The 27,916-nt window shown below is 37.8% G+C and overlaps 1 protein-coding gene across 3 annotated transcripts in view; it reads left to right on the top strand.

Annotated features, from left to right (window-relative positions):
* Positions 1–27,916, top strand: part of SUGT1 (SGT1 homolog, MIS12 kinetochore complex assembly cochaperone) — a 40,758-nt gene that overhangs the window by 1,978 nt on the left and 10,864 nt on the right. For 2 of the 3 annotated variants that reach the window (NM_001046203.2, XM_005213631.5), the window contains exons 3-11: positions 4,618–4,708; positions 5,364–5,433; positions 6,740–6,810; positions 9,244–9,297; positions 9,677–9,693; positions 10,474–10,508; positions 12,015–12,111; positions 13,790–13,897; positions 25,172–25,262. In NM_001046203.2, coding sequence (NP_001039668.1) covers positions 4,618–4,708; positions 5,364–5,433; positions 6,740–6,810; positions 9,244–9,297; positions 9,677–9,693; positions 10,474–10,508; positions 12,015–12,111; positions 13,790–13,897; positions 25,172–25,262 — 634 coding nt within the window. The remainder of the gene's footprint in view (positions 1–4,617; positions 4,709–5,363; positions 5,434–6,739; positions 6,811–9,243; positions 9,298–9,676; positions 9,694–10,473; positions 10,509–12,014; positions 12,112–13,789; positions 13,898–25,171; positions 25,263–27,916) is intronic. The other variant, XM_059892035.1, reaches the window with a different exon arrangement.

The following is a 27,916-nucleotide window of genomic DNA, read 5'->3' as shown; positions in this document are numbered from 1 at the left end:
ATTCTACTGTATTAATATAGCACTGTTTAACTGTGGACATTTGGGATATTTCTAGTTGTTAGCTAGTATGAATAAAACCACTGAATTTTCTTATACATGTATTTTGCTGAACACATGCATATCCTTTGTTTTAAGAGTGCAATTTTTTTTTTCTTTCTAGGAGTGAAATTATATAGTATAGGTGTGTGGTTAGCTTTAGTACATTCGTCCTTAAAGAGTGGTTCTTGGACCAGCAGCGTTAGCATCACTTAGGAATTCCTTAGAAATGCAAATTCTTGGATACCCTCTCCCTCAGATTTTCTTTTTCTTTCCTCTTGGGGCGGGGGCCACTACGTGATGTGGCATCTTAGTTCCCCAGCCAGGAATGGAACCCATACCTGCTGCAGTGGAAGTGAAGACTGCCAGGGAATTCCCCACTGCAGATTTTCTGAACGTACTAATGGTTCCTGTAGGCCAGTACTCCTTACCCTTCCTTTTTACAGAAGGAAACAGACCCAAGGAAATCCAGGTGATCCGTCACAGAGATGTGTACAGCCAGGGAGAGGCAGAATAGGGGCCTGAGGACAGGAGATTCCTGCTCTTAGTCTAGTGCTCTCGTGGTTTCCAAAAGTGTAATCCCCAGACCCTCTGCAGGAGCATCACCTGGAAATTTGTTAGAAATGTGAATTCTCAGGACCTGCCATGGACCTGAGTCAGAAACCCAGAGTGGGGAGGATGATTGTGGTAAGAACCAGCCTGTGTTAAGACGAAATGTCCTTTTTAAATCTTGAGATGATCTTCTCACTGAGTTAAACAGGTGAATGTTAATTACTAGGTAATTGGTAATAATGAGTAGGGCTGGAACCTTGATGAGAAGAGTCAGTTTCCCTCTTGCTTTCCCCAAGGGCTGGTTTAAAGTAACTGTTTTGAAATTAAGGTCATTAGATATTATAGGAGTTAAAATGTCACATTTTTATATAACACCATCCTATTAAGAATAAAGAGAAAGTATATAAAGCTGATGACATGTTTCATTAAACAGTGTATATTAGTGAACAAGGCTGTACTGGGAGCCAGCAATCTAAAGATGAAAATACTGTAGTGAGGGCATTTGCAGTCTAGAGGAGAGAGAGAGGCAGGTCAGCAGGTCATTAGAATATAAGATAAATGCTCTAGTGGAGTGGTATATAAGGTACAGTAGAATAGAGGCCACTGGGGAAGTGAAAAAAAATCTTTGCAGAGGAAGTCTCAATTCAGCAGAGAGAGAAAACGTTTATGTGGATTATAAGGATCTTTTGAGGCCCAATATGAATGGTGCTTAAGAGCACTGGCTCTGGAATCAGACTGCTTGGGTCTACCATATCTTGGTTTCAGAAAAGTTCTGGCTATCACTCTTCTTGATCAGACTTCCTGTCTGTAAAATGGAACTAACTGGGTCCACTGGAAAGGATGATTATAATGACAAGTACCGTAAGGTCCAAGGGTGAGGCCCTTGAGGTAGGCATCTTGGAGAGCCTTGCTCTCTAGGTTCTCACCCCACCGGCTCTCTTCTGTTACTCAGGTGTGTCTGACTCAGGCCTGGTGCAGTGCCTTTGGACTTGCAGCAGTTCTTTTGCCTAGAATGTCCTCTCTATTGACTGTTTATTGTTTTGCTTAGAAATGCTTGTCACTTTAGATTTCATCTGAAATGTCACCTTCTCAAGGAAGCTGTCTTTTCTGACTACTTTATCTGAATGAGGCCGCAATGTAAGCTTCAGGGGAGCAGGGGTTTTGTGTATCTGGTTACCACTGTCTTCTAGGTGTAGTGCCTGCGATGTGGTAGGCACTCAGATGTATTAAATGATTCCTACTGTAATTCTCGGAACAGCTATGCAGTGCATTTTACTAACAAGGAAGCTGAGGCTAACTTACTCAGGTTATGGAGTTCAGAAGCAATGAGTCTTGGGTTCAGGGCATGAAGCTGATCCTCTGGAGGAGTGGGTAGGATTGAGGTGTATGATATAATTAAATGTTTGTGAGCTGACTTTGAAGTAGCTGACCACAGATAGCTTTGTTGAGGGCATAGCAGGTTGGAATAAAACATTCCAGTCCTACATGATTATGTGATTTTTCTCCAGCACTGCTTTTTAGGAAGGGAGAAGGCTTGGTATTCTTGTTTATCCATGATTGGGGATTAGGTGTGACTGGAAGAAAGTGGAAAGTGGAGATAGCATGAGACACCTAGAGCTAAAGGCCTTTAGACCTTCGGTCAGTCTGAGCAGTCTGCTTTTGCTTTTAATCTTAACAAGTTACCTTTCTGGTTAGCATTTTAAAAGAGCCTAAAGCTCTAAAGATTTGGAAGTTAGTTTTCCAAGATCGCAATCTTAAACAATGTTAATTCCTTAAAAAGTAGTTTTCCCCCTGTAGTTCTGTGTTATCAGGGTACTTACTTTCTTTACCATTATCTTGGTAAAGATTTCAGTGTAATTATATTTTACACTTCAATAGATTTCATTACTTTTGAGAACGATAAATTGCTCAACTATAACAACTCATGTGAGAAATACTGTATCTTTGGATATGTTTCATGTAAGTCTGCGTTAAAAAGCCTTTTTGCTGCTGTGATTCAAGTGTCAGCACCGAAGTCCTTGCCTTTTGTGATACCTGCCTTCAGTCAGCAGCCAGTGAGTAGCAGCTGTTGTCACAGAAACAGTTGAAACACTGAAAACGCGCCCCAAGTCAGAGGTAGTTCAGACAGCACAATTATTTTAACTTAACCTTTTTTGGCTTTATTATATTGTATATTCCATATTCAAAATAAAAATTTATTGTTGTATTTTATTCATGACATACAAATTGGTGTGTTATAAAGTTCAGTTTGTGTTGGGTGATTTGGGGTAACTTCTTTTTTTTTATTAACACCAAAGTAAGTCAGTTGCTTATTTAACCTAATCACCCTAATTGCAACAATTGGTTGGTGTTTTTAAAGGTCATTTGCAAGTGGGTTGTTCAAAATTCCAAAGTTTATACCTGACTCCTTAAGAAAAGGAATATTTTATGCATCTGTGAACCTCCAGTGTCTGGCCTGTGTTTATTCCAAAATATATGTTTAAAAATACTTTTTGAATTGATGAGCCTGATGTTATTATAATACGACAGCCTTTTTGACCTATAGCATACCTGTTCTTGGTGAGGAGAGGTTGGAAATTTGATTTTGGGAGTAGGTACATAAGAAGCCATCAGCTGTGTTCCAAATTGTTTGAAAGTTTAGTGCAAGGTGGTGTTTTTAGCTTAAGTATTTCATTAGGAACTGTTGTGTTAATACAGATGTTAGATGGTGTGTGAAAGAAACTTGGAGTAAAGGAATTTTACCAGGAGGCCGTGTATAGTGGTTAAGATTTGATTTGGAGGCAGTCAGACATGGACTTGAATCTTGTCTCTGGCACAGTCCCTGACCAGGATGTGAGGGAATGGATTTTCGCCACACACTGTAGTGTGAAGAGCATTGTAGTGAAAAGGTGGAGGGTCAGGAGATGTTTGAGGAACAAAGAGAAGGCCATTGTGGAACAAGGAGAAGAGTTTTAAAGAGATGGGATAAGAAAGAGAGTGGAGGGTTCTGTCAAGGAGGGCCTTAACTGATCATGGGAGCACTTGGGCCTTTGCTCTGAGTCAGCTGGTAAGGCATCTGTTTTGAATAGAGATATAGTAACAAGATCTAGTTTTCATTACTGCTTGAATCAGGGTGATAGGGGTTAAGATGGTAAAACATTGCTTTCGATTTTAGGTATACTGGATTGCAGGTATCTGATTACCAAGTATAATATACATTTCTTTGTGAGAATCACACTACAGGGTTTAAGCAGAACCCCATGTATGGCTGTTGAAGGAATTTTGCTTAACTAAGAAAGCTGCCAAAACCCTTAGGATGTGTGGGTAAATGGCTGTGGGATCAAAGCCTTCCTGTCTGCCTGCGTTTGTCCTTGGCCTCACAGATCGTGCTCTCTGTCTTCTTGCATCATTATTGTTCCAGCTAACACATACTATGACTACCCAGAGTGGCAAAAGTTTCAATTGTTCTGTTAATTCTTGATCTGTTGATAGTAGCTACCTATGAGATACTGTATCTGGCTGGGCTTTTGACAGAATGTTGTAATTTCTTAGGCCTTTGACAAGAGGATAGGAGAGGGCCAGGTAAGCTTGCTTATGAATTTATTGGTTCCATTAACCTCCTGAGCTCTAGATTTAACTTTCAGTTCTTAAAAATTATTGGACAGCTTCACATTTTCTAGGGATCTTAAATTCTACATGGTCTTTGAATCTTCTCCAAATTAGAAGAAGGAGAAAATCAGTGATGGTCAATGTATATCAACTAAACTCTTTAGGATAAATGAGGTGATAATAATTACCATTTATTGAGTTCCTACTGTAGGCTGGAAACTGCTAAGTGCTTTGCATAGATATTACATTCGATTGTGGGCCTTCAAGGGGAGAAGGGGGGATATTGATCCTCTTGCAAAGAAAGGCTCCAAGCTTGTTTCCCTGTTATCTTTCCTCCAAATAGCTTGTGATAATAGGTTATTTTATTAAAGATCATGTTTAATTAGAGTTCAGTAACTTTTAAAAAACATTTACTGACACTCAGCATGTTTGTATTTGTAGGAGCTGACTAAGGCTTTGGAGCAGAAACCAGATGATGCACCGTATTACTGTCAAAGAGCTTATTGTCACATTCTTCTTGGGAATTACAGTGGTAACTTTCCTTACAAAGTACATTGTCTCTATAAGTAACTTATACACTTTGCCCAGGATACAGTGAATCAAATAAAATAGAGGTTATCTTCTAGGACTTTTAACTTGATCTTTCGTACAAGGTGAAGTAGCCAAAATATGACAAGCATTATGTTGCGCATCACTCATTTAAATTTTACGGTTGTCGATTCTTTCTGCAGTGGGTGTAGAATTTGTAAGATTTCATTTTTGGTTCTTGGATATGCTAAAAAAGGATAGCATCACATTTACTAATTTACAGAACATTTGAATGAATTCTCTTGTTCTGTTTTTTATGAAAAGAATGTATTCTATATTCTGTAATTTTAATTATTCTGGATAGATAATCTGAGTAGGGAAAAATTAAATACCTTGAGTCAAACTACATGAATGATGTTAATGAAATTATCTGAACTTTGTGATACGGAGCCTTATTCATTTCCTGAAGAGCTTGAGGATTAGGTCAATAGGAATGTATGAGGGTAATTTTATCTCAGATTAGCTGTTCCTATTTTAAAGTCATTTGTCCATTTCACCAGCTTGAAAACTTAAAAATCTGAGACTAATTCAAATTTTGTGTGTAGTATTTCTTAGGATCCATAAGTAACTGACCAAAAAACCCACTTTTTCATCTGCAGATGCTGTTGCTGATGCAAAAAAATCCCTTGAACTTAATCCAAATAGTTCCACTGCTCTGCTGAGAAAGGGGTAGGCAGCAGCTACTCTTCCTGTGGGGTCTGGGCTAGATATGGTTAAATGGATGAATTGTAAGCTTTTTTTCCCCTCTCTTTAAAAAAAAAAAAAAATTATTGTAGTTGGAAGATAATTACTTTACAATATTGTAATGGTTTTTGCCATGCATCAGTATGAATCAGTCATAGGCATGCATGTGTCCCCTCATCCTGAACTTACCCTCCCTGTAAACTTTATGTAAATAGTAAACTCTGTGTTTATACATTTTATAGCTGAGATAGGATTCAATTTTTGGTATATTTTATACTTTTATTGTATTAACTGCAGTATGCAATGAGATACACAGTTTGTATGTGTGTATATATAGTTTAAAATAGTGATGATTGAAGTAACTGCAGGGTATAGATGAAACTGAATGATTTCAAATCCCTTTTTTGTGTCATCATTTGAAACCTACTGTGTTTAACTGACGAGAGAACATCTATTTCTTGCCTAAGCTGTACAGACTACGCTTAAAGATGACTCTGTGTCTGTGTACTTTATATCCCAGCTTGTTTCTGTTAATAAGTGTAACTTTATTCTTTAAGAATCAAAAGCTTCTTTAATTCCTTAGTGTAACTATATTTTGGAATAAGCTGCTAAGTCACGTCAGTCGTGTCTGACTCTGTGCAACCCCATAAACGGCAGCCCACCAGGATGCCCCGTCCCTGGGATTCTCCAGGCAAGAACACTGGAGTGGGTTGCCATGTTCTTCTCCAGTGCATGAAAGTGAAAAGTGAAAGTGAAGTCACTCAGTCGTGTCCTACTCTTAGCGACCCCATGGACTGCAGCCTACCAGGCTCCTCTGTCCATGGGATTTTCCAGGCAAGAGTACTGGAGTGGGGTGCCATTGCCTTCTCCATTGGAATAAGCAAGTATGTACAATTAAGAAATTCCTTCTGAAATGAGTTCCACATTTTTAATGGGAATTAGATGTTATGCTGGTGACTCAGATGGTAAAGAATCTGCCTGCAATGCAGGAGCCTGGGTTCAATCCCTGGGTGAGGAAGATCCCCTGGAGAAGAAAATGGCAACCCACTCCAGTATTCTTGCTTGCAAAATCCCATGAACAGAGGAGCCTGGCGGGCTACAGTTCATGGGGTTACAAAGAGTCAGACACCACTGAGCGACTGACACACACACAGATGTTAGAGTATTTTAGAACATCTGTTGGCTTGTTGACATGCTTAAGTTCTTTTAAAAGATGAGAAACTTTTTTTTTTAAGAAAGCTATGTTTCATGATCTTACATGTGTGTGCTTATTTTTAATATGCTCATACAGGATATGTGAATACCATGAAAAAAACTATGCTGCTGCTCTAGAAACTTTTACAGAAGGACAGAAATTAAATAGTAAGTATTGTAATTATATGTTAGTAAACTAGTCCATTATATCTGTGTATCTTAAATACCATAACTGAATCTTGTTAGTATAATCTCAAGTTAATTATAGAAACACTTTTTTCTCTCTTAATGACATTTTGTGTTGATTGCAGAGTTTGAGTTTACTTAAAATTTGATTAAACTGGCCTTTCTTAGCATTTAAATCACAGAAAAACTATTACCATTAGAAGCAAAAGAACTGTTTAAACACTTGGTGTGCTCCCAGTACTGGTCTGGCTTTTAATTTTTTCCTAATGGACAAGTGAAAGCTTAACTTGCGCTCACGTTCTGAAGTCTATTTAAGTTGTTATTCAGATTATTGAGATAAGGAAATCTTAGAACAAAGATTTTTATTGAGAGGTGAAGTGTAAGTTTGGGTAAAGTATGATAGGGTATAGAAGAAACATGGAACTTTGAGAGTATTGTGAATTTCTAATACTGTCTTTTTGAGAGAAATAGATGAAAATTATGCCAACAGTCTATGTATAATATACAGAACTTGTTAAGAGCCAAGTATCAAAAAAATCTGCAAAATACAAAATGTTGTCAGTAATCTCGTAGATAATTATAGACAACATAGTCTTAATTGTGTTCTCTCATTTTATCTCCATCTTATGTTAGAGTGTTACCCATAGTTCTTTAAGGCAGTAGTTCCTAGCTGGGGATGATTTTCCTCCATTGGGGGTGTTTGGAGTGTCTGCAGTGATTTTTGACTCTCCTGACTGGTGGATGGGGGTTATACCATTGACATCTCATGAGGGATGCTACTCAACATCCTGAACAGGACAGTCCCCACAACAGAAGCATCTGGTCCCAGATGTCAGTAATGCTGAGATTGAAAACCCTTATACAAAAGTCATACATGATTATACACTAAAATATATACTGCTTTGAATATTTGCTTTTCTGCTGTGTACCTACTTGAGAAGGGTGACAAGCCCAACCTTGCAAACAAAACCTACAAATTAGGAAAGAAGAGATCTAGGCAGTAGGAGGTACTCTCAAACTTGGTTACCCCAAGCATGGTATGTGAATAACAGGGCTATTCAGTCACCAAGCCAGCATGTATACACTTCGCAAATTCTAGAGTCCAGTTTTCTTGGTGTCTTGATACATACTTGAAAACCCTGATGAGACATGAGTCACTTCATCTTTAGATTTCTAAGCCCTATTTCTTATTTTTTTTTAGAGAAACAAAGTTCCCTGCCTAAATTCCTTCCTTGATACTTTATTATCATGCCGTTGACTTTTATCCTAGAATTATTTCAGAGGTGGCCTCAGAAGAGGGTGTCTGCTCTTTGGTAAAATTTCTGTTGAGGATATTTAATTTAAAATCAAATTCATCTTTTAATTCCAGGAAAATCTTATGTTAAACTGTTCAGCTTCCATTTTATTGGGGTAAAAAATTTTTAACTCCATATTACCTTTTTCCCCCCTTGTATGATAGGAATCAGCTTATTTACTGATTAATTTGAATAATCGGTTCTTCACATTTAGAATTTTTATATAAAGGTTCACCTCTAAAATGTGTGTGTATGTATTTTAAGGCCTGTGTAGTTGAATTCTGTCTGTAAATTAAGAATTAGAAAATTTCATCTTAAGAAATTTTAAACTTTGTGTTTTTCAGAATAGTGGTACCTGCAGTTAGCTTAAATTAATAAACTTTTATTACGATCACTTCTAATAATCTTTCTTAACATTCTAATTTATTAGATGCTATGACTTTTTAGATACTGTCATTGCCCTGAGTCTTCAGAAATAATTTGCTTATGTACATGCTTGCATTGCTGTCTATGCAGTGAACTATGATTCACTGTATGTAGTGTCAGTGGATGTCATGGAACTTAGAGATACTTAGAGTACAAAACTCGGCCGAATATAAAGATGCTTCTTGGTGTTGAAGGCGTGGTAATAAGTAAAGCTGCTGAAAAAATAGTAGACAGGATAAGCAACTTCATTAGATAGCAGACAGGTGGACAGAGGCTTCTGAGCTTTAGCCCAGTTGCTGGTTGCCAGGTCTGCAGACCTGTCCTCCCCCAACTGATGGCGTATTCGGAATCTGATTCAGGTCTGATTTTGTTGTGTGAGAGGAAGCTCTTTTAAGAGGAAAAGGGTGAGGAGAAATGGAGATTATCTGTATCTAGGAACCAATAAGGTTGACTGGTTAAAATCGATTTTTTAAAAATCAGAGTTCTTCAGGATAAACATAATAAATATTCAACCTAACTAATAGCTATAATATTAAGGCTAGCTACACACTATGAGGACAGATGTCTCCGTCTGACTCATGTTGGATCCGTAGCTTCTGGAGCCGTGACGTAGCCTGGCGGTGTGCAGTCAGCATGTGGTGAGTGAATGTGTTGGGTTGTGCAGGTGAGTGTTGTTACCGTTTGTTCTTTCCAGGTGCGGATGCTGATTTAACTGCTTGGATTAAAAGGTGTCAAGAAGCTCAGAATGGTAAGTGTGCAGATTTCCCATGGTCTTTCAATTTAAGAAGAAGTCAATGTTTGTCATTTTTTTTTGTTTTGAACTTTATAACTTATAATTTAAGTAGTGCATGTTCTAGTAGATTGGGATTTCCAAAGGTATTTTCATTTTTTTACCTGATTCCTTATGTTGAAAGGGAGATTCAAACGGATTTGTTTTGCAATGGTAAGAAATTACTGAGGAGTCTCAAGTGACTCCAGACTGTAAAATTAAACCAGTTTCTCTTATTAGATATGCATGGAGAATTGGTTTCCGTAATAATATGTTTGTGCCTTAGAAATCATGTATGTAATTTTGTCTATACATGTACTGTTATCTGAAAATGTTTCTTTTTTATGTTTTTTAACAGGATCACAGCCCGAGGTGGTAAGTCCAAAGTTTTTAATCCTTTGTGTTTTTACTTAATTATATTACTATTGAATATATTTGAGACAGTACTCTGAATGTACTTTCTGGCAGTTCCGCATGTCTCTAGGACAGTTTTACTTATTTTCTCCTCCAAATGCTGTCTCTTCCCTTCTTCTTTAGGAACAAGTTAGAGGCCACCAGTGACCCAGGGCAAGTCCTTTAGATTTATTAATAAGTAGTTTAGGAAAATCTGAATTGGTTAAAAAGTCACTTGTTTCTCAGTGGTCAACATAGATTGTTGCAGAGAGGCCGGGACCGGGGTCAGGCCGTATCAGGAAGGCACTGTGGAAGCCCTCCTCCATGGGCTTTTCCGGGGCAGTTTTGCCATCGTTAAGCCTGGAGGTGTTAACACTGCATTCCTGAAAATGGTTTTTTAAATGTTACTGTTATTTTCAGTTTAGAGCATTGCTGAATCCTGGAACTGGACATTTTATCTGTAATCTTTTCCAAACATATCTTCTGAAATTTTTCTCTTTTTTTTTGCTGCTTTTATTTTAGAAGAAAAATGATCTTTGAAATGGAAACGCATAAAATTTTTAAAATGTTGAATATTCTGATTTTTGTGAAGATGAATATTATTTAACATTAATGTATACCATGCTTTCTAGGAAGTTTTCATGTAATTATTCCATATCAAAGTAACTATAGCACTGGGTAAATTAATAATAAATACATTTTTAATATGCAGTTACTAAACTAACTCGTAAAAATCTTTCTCTTTCGATTTGCCCAAATCAGTCTGCATCCCAGAGGACTCATCAGTCAAAAATCAAGTAAGGATTTCTTTTTCATAATGCATGATAAATATGCCTAAAGGGAAAAGAAACCCTGTCATTTAATAGTAAGCAAGTCCCTACCTGTGGTTTAAGTGTTTCTTAGTTTTTAAGATAAATCTTACTAAGCCTTGAAAAACTATAGTTGTAAGACCATTAACCAATTTGAATTAGTGTTCATATTAAGGTTAACTTAAAACTTGCTTCACATGGTTGCATATTATGTCATCTTTCCATATATTAAGAATAACCTCTTACATTTAAGTTATTGTTATTACATAGGTCAGTAAGTTAGTAGTAGACTTGATAATATTGTAACTTTACCTGCCTTTTATATTTGGAGTAAATTTTTCATGGGATAATTCTGCATGAATTGAAAGTTACTTGCTGAAGGCAGCAGTTACAATCATGAATATAAGTAGCAAGTGAGGATCCCTGATACATGGTGTGTTCACTGAGTCAGTGTGGGGTTATTTTATATATATTCTATACTCCAAACACCGTACTTATTATTTAATAATTATAATTATGGTGTTTGGAGTATAGAATATATATAAAATAATCCCACAATGGTTTAATAAATATACCACATATCAGGGCACCGTGCTTCATCCTGGGAATGTAATAGTGGCAGAACAGATCAATAGCTCTTCTCTCATAGGGTCAATCTAGTCTTAATTTGAAAGTGAGGATCCCAGCTTTCAGAGGGAAAGATACACATGATTAGAATCTCTTGACACACTAATCTTCCCACATACTTGGAGATTGAAGGTAGATGCTGTATTTAATACTGTGCCTGACAGAATGAGTTGAATTATTTTAATTTTAGCTCATTTACTCCTTCTCCCTGTGCTCAGGACTGTTTGCCCCAAGCTTTGGTAAAGAGATCCTGGAATATCGGGTCGGGTCCAGTGTATCACCTGCTACTGACTTAAACTGATTGCCAGATCCTTCTGAGCCTTTTTTTTTTTTTTTTTTTTGTAAAATTGGGATAGAACCGTTTACTTCTTAGTATTAGGTTGAAATGAGAGGATAAAACTATTGCTGATGTATTAGAACTATGATCTGTTTAGAATAAATTTTATTGTTTACTTTTAAAATCCCCTGGCAGTCCAGTGGTTAAGACTCCTAGCTTCTACTGCAGGGGGCATGGGTTTGATCCGTGGTTGGGGAACTGATCCTGTGGCCATGGCGTGGCCAAAAAGAAAAACAATTAGCCTAAGCACAACACTATTGGGGATACTTTAGAACCTAAAAAATTATGTGAGTATTTAAATCCACTGGAGAGAGTTGGGACATCATCTACCTTATTTTCTCTTCCATTAGTACAGATCATGTGGAATTGGTTACATAAAATTATTTCTGTGAGCCAGCAGCTGCTTTGCTCTTTTGTTCCTCAAGGTGGAGCTCTTGTTCATCAGATTGTAACTTTTATCTTGACAAACCAAAGAAGCAACAACTTTAAGAATTTCAGAAGTTCTAAGTTTCCTTTTTCTTTTTTAATAGGTATGACTGGTATCAAACAGAATCTCAAGTAATCATTACACTTATGATCAAGAATGTTCAGAAGAATGATGTAAATGTGGAATTTTCAGAAAAAGAGGTCATTATAGTCTTTGAGTTATTTTTGATTGAGATTGAATAGTTTTATTTATAAATGTGTGTGTGCGTGTGCGTGTGTGTGTGTGTGTGTGTGTGTGCTCAGTTGAGTCTGACTCTTTATGACTCCAGGGACTATAGCCCACCAGGCTCCTCCGTCCATGGAATTTTCCAGGCAAGAATGGTGGAGTGGGTTGACATTTCCTACTCCAATTTGTAAATATAAATAAATTATATTGCAGAATAATTTATAGCAATCTATCAAATATATATCATTTCTTCCTGAGATAATATGGAAATGCTGATGAAAATCTGAAGCGTTCTTTTCCATTTGCATCATTTTAAGTTTTGAGACTAAGAGTATATATATATACTGTAGGTTATAGCTTGATGTGCGTTGTTTCCTCTTTAGATTTGGGATTTAAAGCAGAACTTGGTTGGTAAATATAAAAGACACATTTGGGAACTTTAGACACATTATAACCACGCTTTGGTTACATTTGTGTGGTACACTTAATGGAAAAGGTCTGCTTCTTTGTTATGAGTTTAACCATATTAAATGAGTATGACTTTTAATAACTTGGTTTCTTAGCATTTAGTGGAAAACCTTGTGATAGAGATTTAAGAGAGTTTGTGGTAGAACTAGATGTTTTGCACAAGAATGCTTTTGTTGTTACATGCTGTACTATTTGGCCCTTGTATCTTGAGTTTCCTTGAGATTTAAATGTATAGTGTATGTTATGAAACATACTCTGTTCTTTAATTAGGTATATAAGAGTTTCTGTGACGAATACCAGGTTTTGTTTTTTTTTTTTCTTTTGATTGGAGCATTTAGTCCATTTACATTTTTTTTTCCTTTTTTTTTCATGGGCAGTGCTATTTAATTTTGGAGTAGAATTGCTTTACAGTGTTTCTGCTGTGCAACAAAGTGAATCAGCCATATGTATACACACATCCCTTTCCTCTTAAACCTCCTTTTGCCTTTCCCCGTCACACTCCTAGTTCATTGCGGAGCACTCGGCTGAGCTCCTTGTGCTGTATAGCCGCTGCCCCCTAGCCGTCTCACACGCCATAGCACACGTGTCTAACCTGCTTTCCCCATTCGTCTCCCCTCCTCTTCTTCCCTTCCCCACCCTGCCATGTCCACATACCTGTTGGCTATGTTTTCTTCTTTATTCCTGCCCTGCATACAGGCTCGTCTGTTACCATCTTTCTGCATTCCAGATACATGCATTGATACATGATAACTTGTTTTTCTCTTTCTGACTGACTTCACTATATGACAGACTCTAGATCTATCCACATCACAAATGATCCAGTTTTGTTCCTTTTTATGGCTGAGTAATATTCCATCATATATGTGTACACACACACACACGTATGTATATATACACAACACATTCTTATCCATTCATCTGTTGATGCACATTTAGGTTACTTTCATGTCTTGGCTATTGTAAATATTGCTGTAATGAACATTGAGGTACATGTGTCCTTTTGAATTATGAAGGACACCAGATTTTTAAAAAGGATTATTTTGAGATTCTTTAATCTTATATTCCATATAAGGTTTTAAAAATACTCTGCAACAGTACTAAAGTTCTGTAATTATAGTCAGTTTAAGTACTTTACCCTTTTTTAAATTAATTTATAAAATGTGCCACTAATTCTATGTTCATTAGTTGTCTGCTTTAGTGAAACTTCCTTCTGGAGATGATTACAGTTTGAAACTGAGACTTCTTCATCCTATAATACCAGAGCAGAGCACGTTTAAAGTGCTTTCAACAAAGGTAAGACCATTGGAACGGGTTGTCACTGGTAATCTTTTCAAAACACAGAAACATTGGTCATCTAATTATCTCTGTGGTTGTAAACTTATAGATCCTTCTAGCCACACATGTTTAAATTAAATAAGAACAGTAGTTTTTGAATAATAGTTTTTCCCCCTCCCCTAATTCTAGGAAAATGGAGTTTAAAAATCTAACCTCAGCAGTGTTTATATGCTTACTAAGATAGGTATAGTACTTCTTGATAAAACAGTTGCCACTAAAGATACAATGATCAGCATCTTCTTAAGATTTGATACTGACAGTGGTTCTTGGACTTGTCAGTTTGGTCCATTGTGATACATAAATATTTTTCTCACACTTCCTTACGGAGTTAAAAATATAGACTATTAGAAACATGAATCTGCTGTCTTGCTTTTTAGTTAAGCTGAATTTTAGGTTACTGTGTTATGAGGGATTAATTACAGTTTGAATAACTAATTTATAGATTTCTTTATATTTTCAAAAAGAGTAAAAATGTGCAATAGAATTAAAATTCATGGAATGTATCAGCTACCAGTCAGAAGGTATAGTAAGAGTATAGTAGGATAGAAGTGTAATTTAGCAGAAAAAATACTGAACTGAAAATCAGAAAACCTGACTCTGGTTCCTTGCTCGCTCTGTAAGTGTAGACTAGTGATTCACATAATCACACATGATCATAGGGCATGATTTCCATCATCCTGTGAAAATGAGAGAGCTGTGGACTCTGAAATCCTTTCACCTGTAAGATTGTGTGAGGGTGTATGAGGGGAAAGAATGATATGCATAAATTTTCTGCATTACTACACCTTTTCTATACACATGTCCTCCAGCGTAGTTGGTTATTTAACTTTTGAGCTGTGTGAATGTTCCACTCATGGACTAGAATCAGGGTTGGCTTATGTCATGAAGAATGATAATTGGGCCTGTAGGAAGAAGAGAGCGTCTGCAGAGGGTTGGAGCAGGAAGTGCAAAGTAAAGAAGCAGTAGTTTTTGCATCTGGTATAAAAATGATATGCTTAAAACTGTTTGAAGAGTGAAACATACAGAGCTGTTTACTTAGGAGGCAGAGACAGGAAACAGTTGCTTCGACGACAGAAAGTGAGAAAAAGGACGACATCTTCTGAAGATTTTAGTCTTACCGGCCCCGTCTACATTGGACAGAATTTGTTCAGTAATATTGGGTGAAATAAGCGGAGAACTACAACTCGATTTGACAGGGAGATAAGTCAGAATATTAGGAGTTGGCATTTTTGCACATCTTTTCTATTGAGAGGTGTTAATGCATGTCTTTTTGAAGTAATTTAAATTGATTTGTGTGAAAATATTGCAAATAACTTCAAAACCTGTTTCCACCTTGTATAATGGAAGAGGGTATTTGGTGACTACACAGGTCTGTGTGGCCAGAATCGGGCCTGTGACTAAGCACTGTCAGTTTTTTATTCTCCTTTGAATCTTGTGAGTGCTTGTTGAGTGTAACCATTCCCCAAGGCCCTCTTACTGTTTTCCCAGCTTACCTTTTTCCCCCCTTGGTCTTTTCTTTAAATGCTACATAGCTACTACCCTTCCCTGTATGGTAGTTTGTTTATATATACATTGATTTCCCTTACTTTTTGTAAGTCTTCTAAAGATGAGAAGCTGTCATACTTGAATCTCTGTATGTGCTTCAGGGAAAGTTGCCAGATAAAGTACAGGTGGTGGTGGTTTAGTCGCTAAGTTGTGTCCAACTCTTGCGACCCCATGGACTGTAGCCCGCGACGCTCCTCTGTCCAAGGGATTTTCCAGGCAAGAATACTGGAGTAGGTTGCCATTTCCTTCTCCAGGGGATCTTCCTGACCCAGGAATCGAACCTGGGTCTCCTGCATTGCAGGCAGATTCTTTACCAACTGAGTTATGAGGGAAGCCCTAAAGTACAGGGTAAGCAATTAGCTTTTACATACAGTAAATAATTTTAAGATACAAATATGTTCCATTTGCTAAATTTGGCAATCCTAGCCCTGTACACTGTATGTTGTGAGTAGGTGGTCAGTAATTGTTCAGAGAATGAATTTAAATTGGGTTCTGATATTGGCCTTACCAAGTTTGCAGAGTGTAGTAAGTGCCTTCATTCTTAGGTTTACAGGTAAAAAGAAACTGAGGTTCATGGATTTTAAATGCTTTCCCCAAGTTTCAGGTTACTGAATTGTTCAGCATGGCCCAGAAAGAATACTTAGATTTTTGTTTCTTTTCTTAGGTTTGTCTAAGTTCTGGACTAAAGAATTTAGATTTGAGGGATATATTCTGGAGGATGATTATTTTTACTGTCCTAATCCAGAGTAATATATTTTACTTTGTTAAGCTATCTGTTTTTAAGCTGTGTTTTATGGGAAACAAATGGAAAGAATTGTACCTAATTAGATCCTAAGAGAAATGACATTTTTGAATCCTTTTTTATACAGCAGAGGGAGTCAGTATTAAAATACTGAAAATAACATCTTTCTCTGGGTTACTGAGGCTTATTTATTGATGTCACTAGAAGGGAAAAATAGTAATTTTCTTTTCATATGTTTGCAGGTGGATTGAGAAAAGGGTACATTTTGCTTGGGAAAATCTGCTTGATCCTAGAGATTCTGTAAAATCTGTGGTTTTAAAAGGGCTGTTTCTTTGCCTTTTGAGAATCCTGTTTTCTTTCCCACCTTCAAATAAATAGTGCATGTTGCATATTTATGTATAACTGTTGGTTAGGTGTTATTCAAGTGAAATATAATTTGCAATGAAGATGGGAAGAGTTAGTACCCTTCAATTATTGAAATAGCATTTCTTAACTATTTTTTTTTTTTTTTTTTGCCATGCCACACGGCTTGCAGGATTTTAGTTCCTTGACCAGGGATTGAACCTGGCCCCAGCAGTGAAAGCGCCAAGTCCTAACCACTGGACTGCCAGGGAATTTCCCTTAGCTAAATATTTTACAGTATAGTATGTAATGTCTTTTTTTAAAGTCAGAATTCTTATATATATATATATATATGTGTGTATATATATATATTTTAGTACCACTGATAGTTATTTCTACCTTCTACTGAATACCAGCTTAAATATCTGCCTGCTGATCCATTTTTTTTAATTAAGAAACTAATTTTTTAATTTCATTTTGTTAATCTCATGACAGTATTCTCTCAACACAACCACAGGATTTATCTTCAGTAACAGCTATGCTGTAAAATACTCATTTTAAAGGTTAATATTCACTCCAAGGAAAATTGCTGTTGCAGAAATGTTCTTGTGTTCCTATTTTTAGTCAGAGTAATTTTTAGTATTATGTCAATAAAATATGAAACTTTTAACTGGAATTGTGGGAAATAAAGATGTGTGTCTTAGAGACAGGTAGCCAGCCTCCTTCTCCCTTCTTAACCCGCTAAAATTTTACAAGTTTTAGTATTTTTTTTTAAATATTCATGAAAGAATCTTAATTATGATATGAAGGGATTGGAGGTGTCTGGTCAAGATACTCCTGCTTATTTAAACACAGATGTGTGTAGCGTTTTGGATTATTGTTTCGTTAGTGCTGTTTGATGTGGTAGTGCTGATGATAAGGTGTGTTTTTTTTTTTTTAAATAACTGTCTAGTTGCTGATACCCACAAATTGCAGATCTTAGAGTATATTCTTGCTGCCTTTTCTATGAATGGATATATGTATATTTTCAAAAGAAAAGGATTTTACTGTCCATACTATCTGTAGCTGTCTTGTTAAATTTAGTGTGCATTATGGATTTTTTTTTCATGCTCTTAGATGTTTTTCAGCAAAGTATTTCATCATATGCATTTACTGTAGCTTTTTTAGCCAGTGCCGTGTTGTGTGGCCTGTAAAGAATTAACAGTAGCTAACTGTTCTGATAGCTGTGTATTAGCCTATGAAGTCCTCACAGTTACTACATGGTGCCAGTATTGTTACTACCTTTTTAAAGGTATGGAAACCAAACCCAGAGATGTGAAATAATTTGCTCAGATGTTTGAGCCAATTGTAGCAGTGATGAAGAAGATACTCATAATAGCATTCACTTACTTGCCAGACACAGTGCTGTATTGTTTCATATATGGTTTTGTTTAATCCTCATAAGAGCCCTAAATGAGCTATGCCCTTGTTGTTACTCAGTCACTGAGTTGCATCTGATCCTTTGCAGCCCCACAGACTGCAGCACGCCAGGCTTCCCTGTCCGTCACTATCTCGGAGTTTGCTCAGATTCATGTCCGTTGAATTGGTGATGCTGTCTAACCATCTCCTCTGCCGCTGTCTTCTCCTTTTGCCTTCAGTCTTTCCCAGCATCAGGGTCTTTTCCATCAAGTCAGCTCTTCACATCAGGTGGCCAGTGTATTAGAGCGTCAGCTTCAGCATCAGTCCTTCCAGTGAATGTTCAGGGTTGATTTCCTTTAGGATTGACTGGTTTGATCTCCTTACAGTCCAACGGACTCTCAAGAGGCTTCTCCAGCACCACAGTTCAAAAACATGAGTTCTTCAGTGTTCAGCTTCTTTATGGTCCAACTTTCACATCCATGTATGACTACTGGAAAAACCATAGCTTTAACTATATAGACCTTTGTCAGCAAAGTGATGTCTTTGCTTTTGTATAATACTCTTGTCTAGGTTTGCAATAGCTTTCCTTCCAAGGACCAAGCATCATTTAATTTCATGGCTGCAGTCACCATCTGCAGTGATTTTGGAGCCCAAGAAAAGAAAATCTGTCACTGCTTCCACTTTTTCCCCATCTATATCCCTTGCTTGATGGGACCAGATGCCATGATCTTAGTTTTTGAATGCTGAGGTTTTTTAAAAAAATTGATTTTAATTGGAGGCTAATTACTTTACAATATTGTATTGGTTTTGCCATACGTTGACATGAATCTGCCATGGGTGTACATGTGTTCCCCATCCTGAACCCCACACTCCCACCTCCCTCCCATCCCATCCCTCTGGGTCATCCCAGCACACGAGCCCCAAGCACCCTGTCTCATGCATTGAACCTGGGCTGGCGATCTGTTTCACATATGATAATATATATGTTTCAATGCTGTTCTCTCAGATCATTCCACCCTCGCTTTCTCCCACAGAGTCCAAAAGTCTGTTCTTTATATCTGTGTCTCTTTTGCTGTCTCACGTATAGGGTCATCGTTACCACCTTTCTAAATTCCATATATATGTGTTAATATACTGTATTGATGTTAAGCCAGCTTTTTCACTCTCCTCTTCTACGCTTATCAAGAGGCTCTTTAGTTCCTCTTCACTTTCTTAATAGGTAGGCCCTATTAATCCCATTTTACATGAGAAACTAGGCCTCAGTGAGATTTGTCATACGTCCAACAAGTGACACCTGTTTGACTCATCTCTTTCAGAATTACACTACTGGCTGTTTTTGACTTGTTCACAACTTCTGCTTATGTGGCTCCCTCCTCTCTAAAATGTGGATGGTTTTCCTATTACAGGGTTTTTCTGTTGAGTGAGGTACATGAAGCATGTAGTACCTAGGGCATGTAATAAGTACTCAATAAGTATTGCTGCTGTTATTTAATTTTCATTATTTAGATTTTTATTTGGGTTGTAAAATCAGTAAATGCACATCATAGAAAATTTGGAAAAATATCAGGGAGCTGAGAAAGTAATGTCTCATTACTGATGACATTTTGGCAAACTTCCTTCCAGATAATTAGGTATTTCTCAAAACTTAGGTCTGTTGCTTACAGAATGGACACTGGAATTTTTTGTTTATAGGAGTGTCTCTTCTGATTGATTTCTTCCAAGAAGAATCAAGGTGGTGAGGGGCCCTATGCACCAGCACAGTGCCTGGCTTACAGTAGGCACTCAGTACTCATTTGAACTGTGCTGTTAGAACATTGGGGAAGGTTATTCATGCATTACCATCCTTTGCACTAAAAACATTATAAAATGATTTGAAAATAAAAATAAAGACGGTAGATGTGCATTCTGGCCTCAGGGAGACTGAGCTATTCTAAGAGTTTTGATACAGAAGTTAAATGTGCAAAGAGCTGAGTGAGAGAACATTGGGAAAGCTGCGTTCTAAAGATCAGGGAACACTAATGACTGCATCTTTGAAACAGATGGTTCCCAAAAGTTTGCCAAAAAAAAAAAAAAACCTTTACCAGTAAGCTGCACAGCTCTCTAGTCTCTGGTAAAGATTCCTTCACCATCAATCTGTAATAGTAAAGACTCACCTTTTTTTAAGAAGATGGTCTCTGGATGCTGTGACCCTTTAGAAGTAATGGCTTTTCTTTAAATCTAAAGTTCCTTTCATTGGAAAAAATTAAATTTTCTTCTGTGTAAAGGAGAGCTTAGAAATGGGTGGTAGTACACATGCTATTGAACACTGACAACCCAACACACAGGGATTCTTACTAGTAGTCTGTGAATGCTGCTTGGGACCTTGTGGTGCATTGAAAGCCTTCTCTGTGCCTGTGAGAGCTGCATTCACGCAAATCATCAAGGTTTTAAGTTATCTTTAAATTACTTTTGACTTAAATGAATAGAATGGCTGATTAATAGTCCCAGTAAAAATATCTGAAGTTGGACTGGTGGTATTTTGAAAAGTATCTGTCAGAATCACTTTTAAGAGCATCGGTTCAGTTCAGTTGCTCAGTCGTGTCCGACTCTTTGCCATCCCATGGACTGCAGCACGCCAGGCCTCCCTGTCCATCACCAACTCCCGGAGTTCACTCAAACTCGCATCCATATGTAAGCATTAAAAGTGAAGTAGATAAAAAAGGAATTCATAGGAAATTAGTCTCTCCCCTTTTGCCTTTTAAGAAAGCCGCTTTAAATGCTTTATTCTGTGCATTTCTTTTAATGAATGGAGTAAGTATAATTTCGAGTTCAAGTCAGCTTGTCTCAGTTGAAATAGAGCTTTGACTTGGGCTTTATAAAGGCCTCTTTGTTCATAATGCACAATTACTCAGGTTGTAGTGGCTTTCAGAGATGCCAATGCTAGTGTGTGCTGCTATTCAGGTGAAGCGAGGGACTTTTTATAGACAGTTCTTAGTACAGGAAAACGTGGTGTGAGCATGGGGTGCCCCATGGCTGAAGTTAAAGGATACTGGTGATGTACACACTGCTTGTGAAGTCTTCATTTCTAGATAAGTTGAAAATTAAAGGAGTAAGATGCAGTTTTAAATTTTACTATAATATTAATAGTCCTTTTCAGTAATTTTTTGTGTCATTGCTGACTGTTGGATTTCTGTCCCTTTTTGATAAAGGTTGCAACAGTGACAACTGAAAATGACCAGAGTCCTCATACTGGGTGTGAGGAAATAGTGGCAGTATTTCGCTTTATGCACGTTAAGTCATAGTTCACTTTACAGAATTCTGGAGATCCTTGTAAATGTTTGTTTTTATGCATGTAGAATTTAAATACGTGTGTTACATTTAAAAGACTGATTGTTTTGCTTCTTTTCCAGTGAGATTTGTTTCATGTTTTCTCTCATGAACACATTTTTTGTTACATTTCTGGGCACCTTAAGAAAATACTCAGTCCACACCCCTTTTATACCCATCACTTCATATCTGACTGAAAATACTGACAGATTACTGTTAGTGTTTTCTTAAAGTATTTTAAAATGAAGATTTTAAGGATTTTCTCCCTAAACTCTTTTGGTAGAAAGATTACCAGCAATTGCTACTTTAAATGATTCATCTTCACCAAAGAGATCAAAGAACCAAAGTGGACATAATAGGCTTGTCTTTTGGGTGTTTTTCTTACTTAAAAAGTCGTGATTATTTTCTTAGAAAAAACATTAGAATATAAAATTCTAACTTGATTCTTAAAACTATTTGCATAATGGTTATTACTGTGTTTACCAGCACTATAAATGCTGATTTCTGCTAGGCTCAAATTGGGGCTGAGCATTATTTGAATAAGGAGAATGTAAGGTGATAAGTGCTCTGTGAGTGTGTGTGAGGGCTAACACAGTGCTCTGTGAGTGTATGTTAGGTAGATTCTAGGGGACCAGCCTTGATTAGAGAGTAAAAGATGCTTTTAGGGAGCTCTTAACATTTCACTGTAATAAGCGGCCTTAGTTTAGCCCTCAGAAGTCTTCATGGTCTGTCTTGCACCTTTTTTTTCCGTCTATTTTTCACTGCTTTAACGAAAATCCTGGACTTGAGGCAAACTGGTCTTCTCTTTGCTGCCTGATGACATTGTCCTTTCTTACCTTGGGGCTCTAGTTTTTGGCAGTTCCCTTTGCTTCTGGAGACCCTTGCCATCACTGTAAATGCTCCTGCCTCTCACAGCCCTCAAGGTGCCTGGAAACCTTCCTGTTCACAGCCAGTGTGATCTCTCCTGAGTGTTTAGAACATTTAGTTGCCTTTCTTCAAGTGCTTCACACACTAGTGAGTGGTCAGGGATGACCACATATTATTTTTTAATATGTAAAAAATCCCTCACATTCCTGAAGACTATACCTTGCTCGTGGTAGATGTTTGATGATTATTGAACCAGTGATTGTAAAAATGTTATCATTACTTGTGTTATCAAAGCAGGCCCATTTACCCAATGCACAGTAAGGCAAACACTAAGACACTGATATTTGCAGAAGAGAACGAGTTTATTCATGAGGCAGCTGAATGAAGAGACAGGAGAACAACAACAAAAAATCTTATATCTGCCTTTCCAGAGGCGACAGACTTGGGATATTTATGGGATAAAGAAGTAAGGTGGTCTGAGGGGTGGGGGAAGGGAAGGATGATGAAGTGAAGTCATTGGTGTCCTGCATAGGCATATCTGAGTCACACGTTTCTTCATGAGATGCATGTTCAGAAAATGGCATTAGCATGATCTGAGGGTGACATTTTTTGGCCCTCTGAGGTCAAACTCATGGAGGCCCAGTTGAATGGTCAGTGGTCTTGACCAGTTTTAACTGGGCATGACTAGCTCTATGTTCCAGAAAGAGTTACCATTACTGTTGTGTGTTAGTTACTCAGTCATGTCTGACCCTTCACAACGCCATGGACTGTAGCCCCCCACCAGGCTCCTCTGTCCGTGGGATTCTCCAGGCAGGAATACTGGAGTGGGTTGCCATTTCCTGCTCTAGGGGATCTTCCCAGCCCAGGGGTTGAACCCTGGTCTCCTGCATTGCAGGCGGTTGCTTTACCGTCTGCAAAAGTAATTGTTGAACTTTGCTTTTTGATATTAGAATACCTTCTTATATAAATGTGGATATGTTATACATCATTTTAATGCACATTTCTTTCATTTTTTTTTGCTAATGACTTACTACTTGCTGTTTGTATTTATTTTAGACTAGGGAAATGATGTTAGATAAAAAGAAAAATTAGAGCAGTTATCTTATTTGAGTTCAAAATGGGTCATAATGCTGCAGAGACAACTCAAATCAAGAACTCATTTGGCCCAGAAACTGCTAATGGATGTGCATCGAAGCTGATCTCTTCCAGCTATGTGAGACGTTGCCGAAGGACTCGGTGTTGACTGTTCTGTGGTCGTTTGGCGTTTGAAGCAAATTGGAAAGGTGAAAAAACTGGATAAGTGGGTGCCTCATAAGCTGACTGCAAATCAAAAACTCATTGTTTTGAAGTGTCATCTTCCCTTACCCTTTGCAACGACAATGAACCATTTCTCAGTGGATTGTGACGGATGGAAAGTAGATTTTGTACAACTGGTGATGACCAGCTCAGTGGTTGGACCAAGAAGAAGCTCCAAAGCACTTCCCAAAGCTCAACTTGCACCAGAAAAGGTGACGGTCACTTTTTGGTGGTCTGCTGCCTGTCCCAATGACTACAGCTTTCTGAAACCATTGCATCTGAGATGTATGCTCAGCAGATGGATGAGATGCACTGCAAACTGCTGTGTCTGCAGCTGGCCTTGCTCAACAGAAAGGGCCCAGTTTGTCTCCATGGCACTGCCCAGCTGCACATTGACAACCAGCACTTCAAAAATTAAACGAATTAGGCTATGAAGTTTTGCATCATCTGCCATATTTACCTGACCACTCACCAATGGACTACCACTTCAAGGATCTCGACAGCTTTTTGCAGGAAAAATGCTCCCACAGCCAGCAGGAGGCAGAACGTGCTTTCAAGAGTTCATTGAATCCAAAGCACTGATTTTTACGCTACAGGAATAAACACACTTATTTCTCGTTGGCAAAATGTGTTGATTGTAATGGTTCCTATTTTGATTGATAAAGATGTGTTTGAACCTAGTTATAACGATTTAAAATTCATGGTCCAAAACTGCAGTTAGTTTTTCACCAGTGGGTCACTAACATAATGACCCATACGTCAGAGGCGTTTTATATAGTTGGTGCTTAAAGGTGTCTTCATGCTACACGAAACTTGGAGGGTATGCAATTTGCAAGAACAATTAAAGTGACTTCAGTCAATAAAGGCAAGTTACAGGATGTTATTATTAAGCAAGTTATAATTTAAGGGATCTAACTGATGACTTCCCTTAGTTTTACTTGTTTTGATATTTTTATACAATGAAATAAGTTTTTCTACTTTGAAACAGGTTAATGTACACACATACATAGTAACTCCTTTAGAACAGTTTCTCAGTGGTGGGCACTGTTAGCATTTGGGGCTGGGTAATTCTTTGTTGTGGGTGTTACCCTTTATGTTGTAGGATATTTATATTTAGTAGCACCCCCTTTCCTTTCCTCAGGAGCTTCCCAGGTTGCTTAGTGGTAAAAAAAAAAAAAAAAAGGCCACCTCCAAATGCTGGAGATGCAGGAGACACCGGTTCAACCCCTGGGTGGGGAAGATCCCCTGGAGGAGGAACTGGCAACCCACTGCAGTATTCTTACTAGGAAAATCCCACAGATGGAGGAGCCTGGTGGGCTACAGTCCGTGGGGTCGCCGAGTCGGACTGAGCAACTGAGCAGACACACACACAGCCTCTCCTCACCTGTGCCTCAGTTGTGATGACCCAGCAGTGTCTCCAGACATTGCCAAATACCCCTCGGGGACAAAATCACCCCAGTTGAGAACACCGCTTTAAAAGAAGAAAAGCATGTGGATTTCTAGACTCTTAATTGTAATTTATAGTGTGTATGTGTATTGTTTTTGAAGGTGGATTTTAAGTAGAAACAAAGTAATTGTTTCAGAGTTCTCCGAATTTAGCTTTTTAATTTAGCTTTGGAAGCAAGGACACTATTAATTCTTACAAAACATTGATAACTTAAGGAAATTGCTTTTTCTTTTTAACTGTTTTCTGTATTTTACATTGAATAATTGATTTTGTTTGGTGTCTCCTCCAGATTGAAATTAAAATGAAAAAGCCAGAGGCTGTGAGATGGGAAAAGCTAGAGGGGCAAGGAGATGTGCCTAACCCCAAACCGTTCATAGCAGGTTTGTTTTCTGGCCTTGATGAGCTTTAGATTCATATCGTGTTATATAGTTGAAATTAAATAGTGATGAGTATTCTTTCTACTTTCATTATTTATGTTCTCAAGATAAAATACACGGAGTATAATATGGTTGCTCTGTAATGAATACAAAATATTTCTTAATGATGGTTCTAACTTCTTAAACTCCATAAGAATACAAATGAATGGCATCAGAGCCCAGAGGGAATTGGAGTTTATTGTTTACCATGTCAGTTTGTGACATTGGCTGGGGATTGTTTTTGTGTGTTGGCCTTTGCTGTTTTTTATGTGTAATAGTTTTACTCTGCTGATATATTTCCCGCTCTTCCTTTCTCCCCTCTTATTTATGCCTTTCTGTTTCTTCTAAAATAGTCAACTCTAATTTCCTGGAATTTCAGGGCTTCCCAGAGAAGTGTCTAGCACATTTCACTATTTTTCTAAGAGGTGGAGGCAGACAGCTAATGAAGACCTAAGGCAAGCCTATGAGTAGAGTAGAAAACAAGGGTTGATTGCTTAATCCTTTAAGGAAAAGACTACTTTATGTTGGGGTCAATTCTAAGCATAGGCAGTAGACAGGTGTTTTTCTAATGCAATGATTAATCTGTGGGACGCACTTAGACCTACAGTCTAAGGCTGTATTTTATAGCAATGACGTCATTAATGAATGGAGAGAGATTACCTTTTGATTAGAGATAATGCTCTGATTTGATGACTAAAATGAGGTGACTTTGTTTCAGCTACTTTTTGATTTTTCACTGCTTTCTTCTGTAATACAGAATACAGCTTCATTGTGGCACCTTGTAGAAAATGCCAAGTTCGCCAGTAGAGCATTCATCTTCAAATTTTATTTTGAAATAATTTTAGGTTCTAATAGAAGTTGCAGAAATACTCGAGTCCGATGTACCCTTCACCCGGTTTACTTGCATGATACTGTCATAGCTAACTGTAGCTAACCTACAGCAGAGCCAGGAAATTTACCCTCGCAGGTAATTTTTTGGAATCGAAATGCTTCAAGTTGGTATATAAGCTGTTTATTAAGCTTCTGTGCCCTGCTGTATGTGAAAGATTTGGTAAAGATGTTATGTGCTTCTCATGGGGCCGACTCCCAGAGATTTTTGGATTGAGGTTTATATATAGCTTAAAGCATTTCTTTAAAGAAATATTTTAAATGTAGTGTCTCACCTAGTTCTAGCAGCAGCCCTGTATAGCAAGTGACCTCGTATTGTTCCTCCTATCTTACGGGCTCAGAAAGGTTAGACATCTTGCCTGAGATTACCCAGCAGTTTCCATTGTCCAGGACTAAATCCAGGTCTTCAGAGTCCGGGTCCGGTTCTTCTGCCCCATGTGTGATACTGCTTGTTGCTGCGTTTTCTAACAGTGGGAAGTCTGTGCTGACATGAGTAGCTTTACAGTTAGTTGATGTTAGAGTGAATAAGCAAGAAGTTAGGTTACCTGTCTCTGAGTAGCTCATCTGCCACCTGCAGGTATTAATGTTTTCTGAGATTAAAGATTTTTTTGGTGTTATAGATACAAACTCTTTTTAAACTCAATGCCTTGAATATTCAAGATGGTATTCCTCCTGACCGGTTTTATATTTTGTAAGGGGTTAATGTGCTTGTCAGATTGTTTGACAAGCTGGAGACTGCAGATAAGGGCAAGTTGTTAACCTATCTGTGCCAGCTTTCTTATCTGTAAAATGGAGATGAGAACTGTGGTCCCATCTGGCAAATCAGCATCAGGATTAATTAAACCCGTGTGTCCTAAGTTCTTAATTTACCATTGGCATGCGTTTTTTGTTTTCTTGGCTCCTAGTGAAAAATGTACAAAAGATAGAGATTACTGGTAGAGGACAGGTGGATAGAATTTGGAAAACAGTTTGCTTGCCCTGTATAAAACTGGTGTGTTGTCATTTTGTTTTGTTAGGGATTGGGTGGTGAGATGGGCAGGGAGAGAGGTGAAGAGAAAGGATGGAAAACAGAGTGAACGATGAGTTTCTCAACTCTTTTGAGAAAGGGGATATATAGAAAGGCAATAGTGGAAGAGGGACATGTAGACTAGCATTAACATGTCCTAATTCATAGGGAAATTTTGAATGTTTTTTTCTAAGGCTCTCTAGCTGTACCATCCAGTGTAGTAGCTGCAAACCACCTGTACCTGTTGACCACTTGGAATATGACTAGTCAGGATTGCGATGTGCTCTAAGGGTGAAATACATACCAGATTTTAGACTTAGTGTGAAAAGTATATACAAAATATATTAATACTTTTATATTGATTTCATGTTGAACTGATACTGTTTTGGATGTGTTAGGCTAAATAAGACATTTTTTTAGACTACTTGAAATTTTAGAATTATATTTGTGACTCACATTTGTGGATTATATTTCCATTGAATAATGAACAGAACTGCTCTTAACGGTTCTTAGGTAATCTGGTTAGTTTCTTTTAAACTATTTGTGTGTCAAGACCTTGTTTCCCTTGGTCTTTGGGGCAGCTTTGGCAGTGCCCTGAATCTCCCTGGGCTGGTTGCCTCTCTGGCTGCAAGCAGCCTCTGTTTAATCCCTATGTGCCCTCCAAGTAATACTATTTCCTGTGTGCATGTGATGTGGGCACTGACCTCTGGATCATCATGTAGTA

Source organism: Bos taurus, chromosome 12 (assembly GCF_002263795.3).
Source record: "Bos taurus isolate L1 Dominette 01449 registration number 42190680 breed Hereford chromosome 12, ARS-UCD2.0, whole genome shotgun sequence".
Lineage (NCBI taxonomy): Eukaryota > Metazoa > Chordata > Mammalia > Artiodactyla > Bovidae > Bos > Bos taurus.
The sequence above is the reverse complement of the archived record's forward strand: the minus strand, read 5'-3'. Positions and strand labels throughout refer to the sequence as shown.